The following is a 13,234-nucleotide window of genomic DNA, read 5'->3' on the forward strand; positions in this document are numbered from 1 at the left end:
GGGTCCCTAAGTGGGACTTTAGGAAAAAAAAAAAAGAGAAAAAAGATGCCTTTTTTTTTTTTTGGAGGAGGAACAATGCAACAGAAGTGAAGCACTTAAAAACAATGTACATTCCAGTTTCAGAGTATATAAAATATTATTTATTGATTCCAATCATTGACTGATTCTAACTTAAAACCAGGAGTAAAAAATCTACTGTAAAGGTGCATTAACTATTGATTTTCTATTATAAATTATTTAATAATGAGACTTCTTAATGTAATGTGGAACACTTTATCAGATGTATATGTGTGTGGGTCTATGTGAACGCATGTCATAAGGTATGTACTGTACAAGTATAGTAGGTACAAGGGGTCAAAAAGTGCTTTACCGATCAAAACATGCTGAATACTGTGAATACCAAATCCAGTCACTCTATTTTGTCTTTCAACCAGCCCTTTCTTATTTTACTGCTTATCAAATCAAACAAGGCAATGAAGGCAGAGTCGACCTGTTATACTTTCATCCAACAACACAAATGACCCACAGCATCAGTTTGGCTACAATGTGCAAGCAACGTGATGATTAAGCTCATTTCTTCTTCATCCAGCAGTTTGCTTTCTCTGAGTTGCACAGTCAGACAATGCCAAAGCAGGCACCCTGTCAGTGGAATGTCACATCAAGCACTGTCCAGCTCTGCCTGTCGCAGAGGGGTGTGTGTGTGTGTGTGTGTGTTTGTGTGTGTGTGTGTGTGTGTGTGTGTGTGTGTGTGTGTGTGTGTGTGTGTGTGTGTGTGTGTGTGTGTGTGTGTGTGCGCGCGTACGTACGTACGTATGTGTTACTGTGTGTGCGAAGCCACCTTGGGTCTATTTCTGGTGGTTCTTGAAGGCTGTGTCCTGCTGCAGAGGAAAGCTGGGGTGACAGAGCTCAGGCTCAGCGCTTATCTCCCCTTCGCAGGAGGGCTACCACAGCCCTTTTCTCCCTCCACTTCTGACTGTCAGATGACAGCCTACACACAAGCACATGCACAAATTCACAAACACATACACACATTGCCACAGGAGGCAGCAGTGTCAGCAGCTGATTTTCATGCATTTAAATCCATCCCCCTGTGGTCCGTGAATTGGGACGAGAGTGTGGTTGCGAGTGAGTGAGTTAAGAAGTGTGTTAACATGTATTTGTCTTTTCTAGGGGTAATTAACACTCAGCACAGTTGACCCAGCAAGGGTCATTACCGAAAGCAACCTGGACATAAACAGTGAGCAGGGAGGATCCAGTAACTGTAACAGGTTTTTACTGACGGGAACAAAAATCACCTACTACTTGATTAACAAACCACACCGGCACAGCGAAGATTTATTCTTTGAATATAGTACATAAAGGTATAAGAAAATATCATAAGCACATACACAGTGAACCCATTTGAAAGAACAGGAAAAGCAGGCAGTCATGGATGTAGCATACCATCATTTATTTGTTAAAGGGCTCAATAGCTAATGTAGGGTTTGTGGATATGGGCATGGTATATCACACTGAACCTGTTAATGTAAAAAAACAAGGTTATCTACAGTATAATGTGTTGTTAGGTACTACAAGCTAGGTAGTAAAGATTGATTAATGTATGTAACATACTGATAATGGTGTTTGAATCGGTCTCAGCCAGAGTGCAGAGAAGAGTAAAATGTTCACAGGACAAAAACAACTTGTGTTCCTCTCCTACTGGTCTTATTCATCTCCTTATTGTTCATATCTCAGTAACTATCCAGTGTACATAATCTTAAGCAACTTATTTACAGCCATGTGGGAGGACCGCTGTCACTACACAGCTTTGATGCATTTTTAAATTTCACTTTCTGCCAGTGATTTGATTGACTTTAGTTGGATTCTTCCAAGCTCTACAAATGTAAACTGATTCAGCCAGCAACAGCACATGTAAACTTCACAACAAGACAGTTCAAAGGCTGAAATGTATTTTCTGGTCCAAACTTTAGTTTCTAAGAAGTAGTTCAGTGTGAAAAACAGTTTCAACTTGCTTAATATTAACGTTTATTCTCCAGCTTTGGCTCTCAGCTGTTTTGGACGGGGTAGTTAGTGTACAGTTGTGCTGGAAGCGGTTGCTTGTTGTTTAACATGAGCTGGCAGCAACATTTTGGTTTTAATAGGGGTAAAACCGAAACAGTGAGCTGGAAGTGGCTAAAGGTTTTATATATATGTTGACAGAGAGAGCTGCAATGTGGGAAGCTAATTTTTTGCAGATTTGGCTGGATATGACCTTTCATATAACCGGTCATTAATATAAACAATATTGGTCAATGTATTTTTGATGCAATATAAACCTTACATTGTTTCATGTTGTACCAATGATTTTACACCACCCCAGTAAAAAGTCCCATGCAGTACATGCATTAGCCAGTCAGTTTTATTCAGTGTGGCACTCTACTGCCCTTCAGTGGTTCACAATGGCCACTGTTGAACATGTCTCCATAAAACGTTTATTAATAATTCGCTGGGAGTGAGAGTTTCTGTAATGAAGCCAGGACCACTGATTTACTGCAGAATGGATGTTATTAGCCATAGGGTTACTGAATATGCATTTATGTTTCTAATGACAGAATATTTGCAGTAATTATCAGATGAACACTTGAAACATGAATTTATTCATTTTCCGTTGTCGTGTTCTTCACGTGACTGTTAATTATATCTTCTGGAATATAGGGATTAACATTTTTAAATATACTGTCTTATATATTCTACTGATAGGAAGGAGTTCTTTTATATCTTGATGTAACAAAGGAGTCATCAGGTCAGCTCTGTTCACCTGATTAAGAAAACTAACTGTAATGTAATCTTATACAGCTATTATGCCCACTTTCAGGCCTTTTCCCAATCAATGGTGTCTATACTAGTGTTACATGTTTGAGAATTTCTTTTTTCTTTTTGTGATTGACAGAGAGAGTAGTATAAATGCACTTTATTTGAAAAAGAAAAATCTTCATTTGCTGGTATTGTTTGTAAGTTACATTGAGGAAAAGTAAATATATTGTATACAAATATGGATTCTACAAATGAACACAAAAGTCCAAGTATAAAAACATTCCACATTTCTCTGTTCACTGAAAATGTATTTATTTGTACCATTGGGGCATTTTTGTTTGTGATAGATGTGATTCAAATGCAGACACCTGAAGTGCAGTATGTGGAATAAAATTCTGAGATTTGTTCCAAAATTTGCATCTTTCTGACTTTTTTAATTTAGTTGACTATAATCAGAGATCACAAGCCACCCTAACACAATCTCAGTACACTAACTGTAGACAATTTTCACAGCAAACATTTTGACATGTAATAGCAGGTGTAACGAGGTGTAATGAGCTACTGGACACCCGAATTTCCCTTGGGGGGTGGGGGATCAAATATCTATCTATCTAACTACTAATATTGATTACGGTTTCATTTAGGTTTTCCAGTTCCAGGACCAATGGCATGGCTCTACAGTGTTTCCTAAAATGGCGGACAGGAGAAAATTTTGGAGTGAAAAACTGTAACAGCAGACATTTTGACTTGTCAACACACATGGAACTAATAGTATTATTCATTTCTGAAGTGCAATATTTGCTGAAATGAATGCTTCAATGCAAAAAGTGTGGTGTGAAAAATGTTGTGGGAACACCTATTTATTTATTTGACTCTATTTGACTGGGCATGACAAAAAATAACAATCTATGAATTAGGAATTATTTTTCATTTCAAAAGTTTAACTAATGGAAACCCCTGGATGACTTTAAAAACAGTCCCCAATGTCAAACTCTGAACATGCATCATTCTGCACAGTGAAGGTCAACCTTCCAGTTCAAGTAACAGAGGGGGACTTTCATGTTATATTTTAAACCAGTGCTTTTCCTGCTATAAAAACAAATCAAAACGTGTACAGCAAGTACTATTGGGGAATTGAATTTGCAGTTTAGGTTATTTTAAACCTCAATAAATAAAATTTAAATAAAAGTACCACCAGTGACTCATATTACAAATTATAAATGTATCTATACAAATGCATATGATTAATGTATTTACTATGATATGATTTGTTGCCTAGGTTACAGGTTACATAACCGTGAGAGTTAATATTAGCCAGTAGCACGCTTCTTATGGCCATTATTCGAATATTACCCAATCAGCTTTCTGACAGCGACTACTCCAACCAATGACGTTGTGTCAGGAAAGGACAACAGGAAGTCAGTGTCCTCTGTTGTTGAAGGGAGACGCCAAAGCGGCGGCTGCTAGACAGGGGGATCAAACCCGCAGTGTGCTGGATGCATTTCACAGCCGTGCGGAAAAATTGGCTTGTCTGGCAACTGGAGGGACGCTTACTACACTAACATAAGCTGCATTTGGTTGAAAAGTCGTGAAGATATTCGGTCGGGGCGTCTTGAATGCTAGCAAGCTGGCGCCGGGGCTAGCGCTTAAAAAACGCTAAAGTTAAGCTAAGCTAATAGTGGACTAAATTTACCTGAGAAGACTGCGATCCTGGGCGAGGAAAGAAGAGAAAACGCCGAAATGAGTCAAACTTCTACAAGGTTCCGAGCAGCTTAACCGGATTTTACAGCAGGTACCTAGCTGTCAGCTAGCGAACTTTTAATTTTAAACGAATTAGCTATGTTTTAAAGAGGTCTACGGGTACCTGTGCGGTCACTTGATTGTTAGGCTTGGATGGTGTGTTAGAGGAAAAACATAGTATTTATTAAAAAAAAGAGAGAGAAACAGAGAAGTTATTGCTTCTAGGTCGTGGGACCGGACAGTACATAGAAATTACAGTAAGGTTATTGGTCAGAAAGGCAGTCAATGTCGTGACAGACACAGTAGCAATGTGATTGCATTAGACGTTTAACAGCTTGATCTACGCTGATGAATGATGACAGCCACCATAATCAGGTGACTTTCAAATACGCAGAGAAAGCCTGGCATGCCGGTTGTCAAATGCTAATCACATGATGGCTTTTTTTCACAGAAATATTCCCATCAGTGTAATCAGTGGCCACACATCTACTATTGTTCCCTGGTAAAGCTGCTACTCATCAGTTTCAGGGTAGAAAAGTCACTGGTACTTTCCTTACGTGTTTGGTGCGTTGTGAAATCAGTAGTTGAAGACTGATGACTTGAGTTTACACTGACAAAGCAGCATTTATTTATACCTTTTCAGGAAGTGAAGATTTGCTTTTGTCATATAGAATCATATCTGTAGTGCTTGTAGTGTTTTCCTGTACAGTGGGAAAAAAAATGTGATTAGAAGAATATGGAAGTTCATTCTTAACCCCTGAAATTTGTTTGACAAAAAAATCTTGACTTGACTGACCAGTAACACATTTTTATTATCAATGAATTTGTTGAATATTGTCTCAATTAAGTGACTGGTCTTTAAAGAGTGCAAGTTGTCATATTCCAATTGCCTTGTTTTTGTTCAACAGTCCTAAACCCAAAGATAATTTTAGATAATGTGAGAAACTACTTTTGTCAAACTGCTGTCAAGAATGAACTTTGCTCAACATAAACAGGCTTTATTAAAATTGTTTGTTGTGATAAATTTACTGTCAGTTGACTAATTGACAATTATTCAACTAAATGTTTTAGCTCAACTTTCAACCATTCTCAAGGTCTTCATCAGTGGATGGAGTTTGTTCAGTTTTCATGTGATTTGATGGTTTTGTGTAGTTTGTAAAATTCTAAAATTATACAGCCAAGTAGCCAGTGTCTCCTCATGTTAATATATAACACCAGTTTTTAATTTTTCAGTCACCCTCTGAGTAAGAACTTGCTAAAGAAAAGTGCAAACAAAAATCTAGTAGATCAGTGAATCTTAAGTGAATCAACCTTTCCACTACCATAGTTGTTTCGTTTTTGGAGAGCATGAGATTGCACAGCATGTGCAAAGTTACTCCAAATAAACACTGACCAATGAAGAGCTCGCAGGAGGAGTCATCAGACCATGACCAGTCAAGTCAAATCATTTTTATCTATATAACTAAACGTCACAAATGACAAATTTACCTCCAGAGTGCATCACAATCTACACCCTCTGTCCTTACACCCTTGATACAGAAAAGATAAGACCCCTATTCAAGGACAAACTTGGTATGTGACATGCAATAGATATAATATGTACAGAGTAGACAGAAGAAGCAATGGTAAAATGACAGTGGTGAAAAACAGAATTTTAGCCAATGTTAGGTTAAGAACAAAGAAGTAGAAATACAAAGATATTATTTTACATATTAATTGTAATAAGTGTTTTGAGCAACAAATGTGAACATCTGTAAGCTGTCAATAATTCACCTAATGTTGTACTCCCTTCCTCCCTTTGTTCTCTCCAACAGTTCTGTGTTGCAATGAGGAGCCCCAGAGTCCAGCTCTGAGCGCTCAGAGGCATGAACTCAGTTTCCCCCAGCGCAGCACAGTACATAGGGGGAGTGATGCAGGATGAGCTGGTGGAGAATAGGAGGCAGCAGCCCATGGAGCGGCAGGGCAGCTTTGGTCTCAGGCTGCCTCAGACTCCAGATCCCAGCAGAGAGGCAGCCGGAGAGCCTGATGAAATGGACAAACTGAAAGCCAAACTGATGTCAGCATGGAACAACGTCAAATATGGTTTGTGTTTAGCCCAGGAACAGTGTGTGGGTGCCTGTGCTCTAGATTTACAGCATGTAGTTTTATTTCTTTCTTTCTTTTGGTCAACATGTTTGCTTTGGGATTGCCCCTTTTACCAACCTCTACTTTCCTTGCTCTCCTGTCTGCAGGTTGGACTGTTAAATCCAAAACTTCCTTCAACAAGATGTCACCCGTCACTGTCCTGGGACACTCTTATCTACTCAACAGTGAGGGTAAGTTCTAAACACAAGCATATCTCAAATAACTGTAGGTCAGTAAAGGCCATTATATGTTAACACCTTTAATGCAGAGTAGGTAGCTGTATTTCTTCTCTATAAAGAGAAACTTCAGGAAGATGTTGTAGTGATGTGTGCTTTTGGTTAACCACAGTGGTTTGGACCTTTTTTTTCTTTGAAAGGCTGCAGGGTTACATCAAAGAACACAGAGCAGTAGATGGAAAAAGAAAAGAAAGCTCCCCTCCTTGTCTTTTATTTCACAAAAAATCATGTAAATTCATCTTTGCCTTTCAGATAATCATCACAAACAGCTTATTGCTTGAAAAAACATGATCTAAAGGTTGTCCTTTTTCATTTTCTGTGTCTCTTCCTCCATCCTTTTACCTCACTACCTCTCAGATGAGGTGGAGCGGTTTCGCCTGGCTTTTGTTTCCAGGGTATGGCTCACATACAGGAGGGAGTTCCCTCAGCTGGAGGGCTCCACTTGGACCACAGACTGTGGTTGGGGCTGCATGCTGCGCAGTGGCCAGATGCTGCTGGCACAGGGACTCCTGGTTCATTTGATGCCAAGAGGTTTGTGTCTTTATGCATTTTCACGCCCGCACATAGAAATATATTGGTATATTTACTTGGATAGAAAGCAAATCAGCACCTTCGAACAGGCTGTTTTATCTTGTTCTGCCTAAACAGTAAAAAAAAAAAAAAAAAATACAGTTTTCTCTCAATGTGGTGTCACTCCCATGCGTATAAAGCAAATGCTCTTCTTAATTGAAAGGATACATCGACTCAAGACCAATAAATAAAACCTGACCTCTTGCATCCTTTCTGTTTCTCTGATTCCTGTGTTATTCTTCTCATTTTCATCTCTGCTGTGAATTTTTATTGACTAGTTTATTTACTTATCCTGTTTTGTTTCTGCTGTTTGTTTCTTATTGCTGACAGAGTTTATTTCCGGCCTCTTGCATGCTGCTTTTCACTTCTGCTCTGTCTATTTATAATGTTTTCATTATGTTTTCATGCTAATTAGTATGGCATTCAAAACATGCCTACACCTTCACTATTGAAAGCTAGACTGTTGAAATTCAAGAAAAAATACCCACACATCTTCAACCTGGTTGTACACAACGGCTAAGAAGAATCCTTTTTTGTATTCCATAGATTGGGCTTGGCCAGATGCTCAGCAGCTAACCGATGTGGACTTTGAGGTGTTCAGACCACGTTCCCCAGCTCGGGCTGGTGGCGTCCCCATACCTTCTTTTGGCTCTCCACGAGGATCTAACACCCCTGAAAAGTCTCTGCCAAGCGACCAGGTGCCCAAATGCAGCCAGAAGAAGAGACCTGAGTGTGCTAGGGACAGACAAGCAGAGCCCATCCACCACAAGTTGGTGACGTGGTTCGGGGATCAGCCCCCGGCACCTTTTGGAGTTCACCAGCTGGTGGAAATCGGCAAAAGTTCAGGGAAGAAGGCTGGTGACTGGTACGGCCCCTCTGTAGTGGCACACATACTACGGTAAGAGCTCCATGTTTGAAGAGGCACTGTTTCTACAAACAAAGTTTTACTATAATCTTACAACTATTTACATAGTTGACACAATTAGCATTGATTGGATTTATGAATATGTTTGTTTTTTTTAGGAAAGCAGTAGCCAAAACCGCTGTTGTTCACAACCTGGCTGTGTATGTGGCTCAAGATTGTACAGGTGAAATTAACAGACGTTATTTAGTATTTTCAGAGAGATCAGTTCAGAGGTATTAATATGTTTATTTTTTTTGCTCCAACATGTACACCGGAATAAATCTGGCACGTATTTTTATGCATTCATATTTTTTTTTCTACCCTGTGTTTGTGCTTTGTAGTGTACAAAGAGGATGTGTTGCATCTATGTGATCTGTCACTAAGCCAGACTCCTCCTGATCCGTCCAGCCAAGCCTGGAAGTCTGTCATCATACTGGTGCCTGTCCGACTGGGAGGGGAGGCCCTCAACCCATCTTACATTGAATGTGTCAAGGTCTGTATATTCTGCTTCATGCCTCCCTTCCCTCAATCTCTCGGAGTTGTTGCCCAAGAGTAACGTTTCCTTAAGAATTTTAAAAAAAGAAAAGAAGAATTAAAATTTTTCGTTTCTAGAACATCCTAAAGCTGGAGTGTTGTATTGGAATCATCGGAGGAAAACCGAAGCATTCACTCTACTTCATTGGCTTCCAAGGTGAGAAACATGGTTTGTGAAAGAATGAAAGGAAGGAAGGAAGGGAATAAATAACAATATCCATATTCAGAGGCAGGATCTGGTTTTCTTTGAATACACAATGCAAAACCCAGGACTATAGAGTGTCAGCAGGTTTCTTAGCAATATATCCCTAAGAAAAGTAACTGTTCTTGTGGTATTATCAAGACACAGAGGTATACACTGAACATATTGTACTCTTAATACTGTATATCTTGAATCTTGTCTTTCCTGCTTGACCCACCTGTAAAGCTGTAAAACTTAAACTTAGGCTATGTAAACGTGAGCAGAGAAATGCTGCTCTGCTTAGGGCAGTTTGATAATCATGAGGCTGTCGCTTGTGAACCGGTGGTTTAAACCTCTCACAGTCCTTAGAAACAGATAGAAACTTGTCACATAAACTGTCTTTCATATTACAGCATGCCCACGCTGTTTCTGCACATTATTTCCCACATGGGTTCAGTCAAACTGGAAGGCACCGCTCTTTTCTTCTTTTACTTTTAGGGGCTTTTCTAGTGGCGCATCTTTCCCAGGGAAATCATCTCTGAATCAGTGATGTTGGTTGTCTGATGATGATAGTGGGTCAGCTGGTTAGATTTTCTACACTGAACCTGAGAAAAATTCGAACAACAATTTTAAACAAAGATGTGTAAAGTGTAAGCACAATTAAAGTGTCCTGATGCTCGTTGCAGTGTTGGGAGCTATGGAAGCGTTGCCTTCACCCCATCCTATATTTTTGTATATCAGGAAACCCTTCTCCTAGAACAGTTCTTTTTAGTATAGTACAGAAATAACAGTGCCAAGTCATCAATGCAGCTCCATCTCCATCAAAGGTTTTCTCATGGCAGAGTGTACACAGGACTGTTAAAGATGTAAATAAGACACCTTGTTTAATCATTATGAAGATTGTATGAACACTTCTGGTAACTATGTTAGGTTTGACTATATTGACTACTAGACAATGAATCTATGAATCATCAACGAGACACACAATAGAAGAAGTGAAAATAGTTTCAGAAACCAAACCTGAGAGGTCAGGCCCTTTTATAACATGTTAATACAGTGATTGGGGTTTTTTTTTTTTTCCTTTTTCTTTTTTAAATACTACATGCTACATGCATCAGTGGTAACAAAATCTGACAATAGAGAGACAGTAGATATATGACAGCCTTTCGTCTGTGTCTGGCCAAGTGCTTAGCAGGTGGACACTTCATACTTTGATGCTGTGTTTTATTTCCTCTTCACAACTTCTCCTTTCTGTCTGTCAGACGAGCAGCTGCTGTATCTGGATCCTCACTACTGCCAACCTGTGGTGGATGTAACACAAGTCAACTTCTCACTGGAGGTTGGTTGCACTGTCCATGTCTCTTTTACATTTTTGTCTCATTCCTGTCCGTCTGGACTTTTTTATTTCATGTTCCAGATCATACTGGCTCATTAACCTTAATTATTAACCTTAATTGTATGACCTCTGTCTCCCTCTACCACTCTCTAGTCCTTCCACTGTACCTCTCCCAAAAAGATGCCCTTCAACCGCATGGATCCCAGCTGTACCATCGGCTTTTATGCCAAGAACAAGAAGGACTTTGAGTCTCTGTGTTCTGCTGTTAGTGTGGTGAGTTTGTACACCCTCCTCCTACTGTCTGACCCTACATTTGTTACCATGAAACATCAGAAGAACAGCAACATTCCTGCTCCTTGGAAGTATCTGTTCATAATAGTTATAGTTTGTAGTGTAGTGCAGAAATGATTCTTGTAATCAGTTGTTATAGTCATTAAGAAGCCAAAATGTCAAATATTCACTGGTTGCAACTTTTGAAATGTGAGGAGTTGCAGCTTTTTGTTATTCTATATCACTCTAAATTCAATATCTTTAGATTTTGTGCTGTTGGTCAAACATCACTTTGTGCTGTGTTGGACTGTGATGGACATTTTTCACAATTTACACACATACGCATATGGGAATTTGCTGCTTTTCTTTGTCATTTATAGTATGACACTACGTTGACTAGCTTTGGTATTTGAACTGTTCGTTGGATACAAGCGATTTAAAAAAAAAAAAAAAAAAAAAGTTACTTTGAGATCTGGAAATTTATAAAGAGCATTCTTCACTATTTTGTGACATTTTATAAACAGCACAAAAAAAATATTATATGGGAAAAGAGACAGCAGATTAATCATTAATGAAAGTATTCATTAGTTGCAGCCCTACATACATTTTATAGACTAAACAAATAATTAATTGTGAAAATGGTCAACAAATTAATTGATACTGAAAATAACAGTGTTTTCCCCTTTAATCACTCTACGTCTGATTATATTCTGTAGCGTTTTGACTGAGCTTTGTTGTCCTCCCAGGCCCTGTCATCATCCAAGGAGAAGTACCCCATCTTTACCTTTGTAGAGGGCCAGAGTCAGGACTATGGACTTGAGGGTCACAGCAGCAATCACAGTGGATCTGCAGCCCACATCCTGCCCCCGGGAAAACTGGGCAGGAGTAACAACAGAAGAAACAGTGATGAGTTTGTGTTCCTTTAAGTCTCAGGGGGATGCTCTCCCAGCTCTCACCTGTAGGGGGCAGAAAGGGAACGGTTTGTTTCCTTTCAAATGGAAGAACTCATCTGTTGCAGCTGCAAGGTGGACATGATGCTTTTGTGCTTTATCACCCTCACTGGTGAACAGAAATAAAAAAAAACTGTGTGGTTCCTGTCATCACCTCTCTGTGGATGAGTATTATAAGCTATTAGGGCATTAGGGTTGGAGCATAACTTTACTGGGCAAAGGCACGATTTTAAAATGGATCATGGTTAGAAATGTTTCATTTAGTATTCATGATTCACTTTATCACACACCCAAAAGAAAAAAAACCCTTGGACATGTTGGAGCAAAATCAAGCGCTTTAAAGTCCTCAACTCAGTTACAACTCAACTACTGTGTTTTCTTTGGTCTTAACTGGACACACTGGAGATGATGTGTGGTCTACATAATATGTAATGAGCTCACTGGTCAGGTGAGCGGCTGCCTGACATTGTTCTTGACTTGTATTATATACCAGCTGCTGTACATCTCCTTTTTTTCCCCCCTTATTTATCAGGTTTCTGAATGTGATTGTGAGTGTTTGCGTGTGAGTGAGTGTTTGGGTTAGTGTAGTTTATTCGTTTTGTCTTTAATCAGCATCCTGATGTATTTAAGAGTCACATTGCAACTCGCAGAGGTTTCAAATTCTTCCAAGAGCATCTTCTTTCTTCACTTTCTGTATTTTCAGTTGCAGCTCTTGATTCATGTTGCGTTACATTTCGTGCGGTCTCTCAGAGTTGTCCCCCACCGTCCTGCTCGCCATATCTGTGTTGCTTGCTTCATTGCTAGTTACTTTGTTAGCCCGAGGCAGTGTCTAAAACAGTGTGTTGATTTTCTGATCAGGGGTGTTTATCATTCATGAGTTTTTTTGTTTTACTCATGAGTTCTTCTCTTAGGCAATTTTGTGAATATAAAATGATAAATTTGGCAAATACTGCTTAACAAACACATTTGAGCGTCTTTGCGTCTTCAGCAAGCAACTGCTCCTCATCACATCATCACTGGACTTCCACCTTTCAAGAGCAGCTGTAACTTCATTCTAGTGTTGCAGACTGGCTGAATATCACACAATTGACCCCAGGGTCTTGATCCCATACCCTTCCAAATTTGTGGCTCTCTATTATTCATCATTAAGATTATGAAACTCTCAGAAATCTGCTGTTTAAATGTTTTGTTTGCTTGAAGAGTTGTGTCATCTTCCAGATAGGGGGTTGAAGACAAATGGTCTCTTCAGTCGGAAATGGATGCGGATCTTTAACTGTCAAATTGTGGCTTGTCACATGAAGCCAGATTACGGAGTTATCTGGATTACTTCACAAAGCAAAACCCCAAGCAGCTCTTTTTACTTAAGCACAGGTTCTGGGTCTACCTTGGCCTGCACAAGCTGAATGGAGATTTTGCCTGGATCTTCAAGCTTCTGTTGCAATGTCATTTGTGTTTTGTTTGTCCCTTTTTTACGTGAAGGCTACTACTGCAAGTTGCACTACTGTCATTTGGTTTGTTGTCCTGAATAAACTTCAAACACTGGAATCACATTTCACTTGTATCTCATACTTCATAGATTTGCATTTTGGAAGAGCT

At 39.4% G+C, this 13,234-nt stretch overlaps 1 protein-coding gene across 1 annotated transcript; it reads left to right on the forward strand.

Annotated features, from left to right (window-relative positions):
* The first annotated feature begins 4,228 nt into the window (after positions 1-4,228).
* Positions 4,229-12,236, forward strand: LOC111231550 (cysteine protease ATG4D-like). Its single transcript, XM_022758687.1, has 11 exons — positions 4,229-4,585; positions 6,348-6,615; positions 6,765-6,848; positions 7,251-7,424; positions 8,010-8,361; positions 8,487-8,551; positions 8,709-8,860; positions 8,980-9,058; positions 10,345-10,421; positions 10,572-10,691; positions 11,435-12,236. The coding sequence occupies exons 2-11, from the start codon at positions 6,399-6,401 to the stop codon at positions 11,612-11,614; spliced, it is 1,500 nt and encodes a 499-aa protein (XP_022614408.1). The 5' UTR covers positions 4,229-4,585; positions 6,348-6,398; the 3' UTR covers positions 11,615-12,236.
* Positions 12,237-13,234: the final 998 nt, after the last annotated feature.

Source organism: Seriola dumerili, unplaced genomic scaffold (assembly GCF_002260705.1).
Source record: "Seriola dumerili isolate Sdu_G_001 unplaced genomic scaffold, Sdu_1.0 BDQW01000302.1, whole genome shotgun sequence".
NCBI lineage: Eukaryota > Metazoa > Chordata > Actinopteri > Carangiformes > Carangidae > Seriola > Seriola dumerili.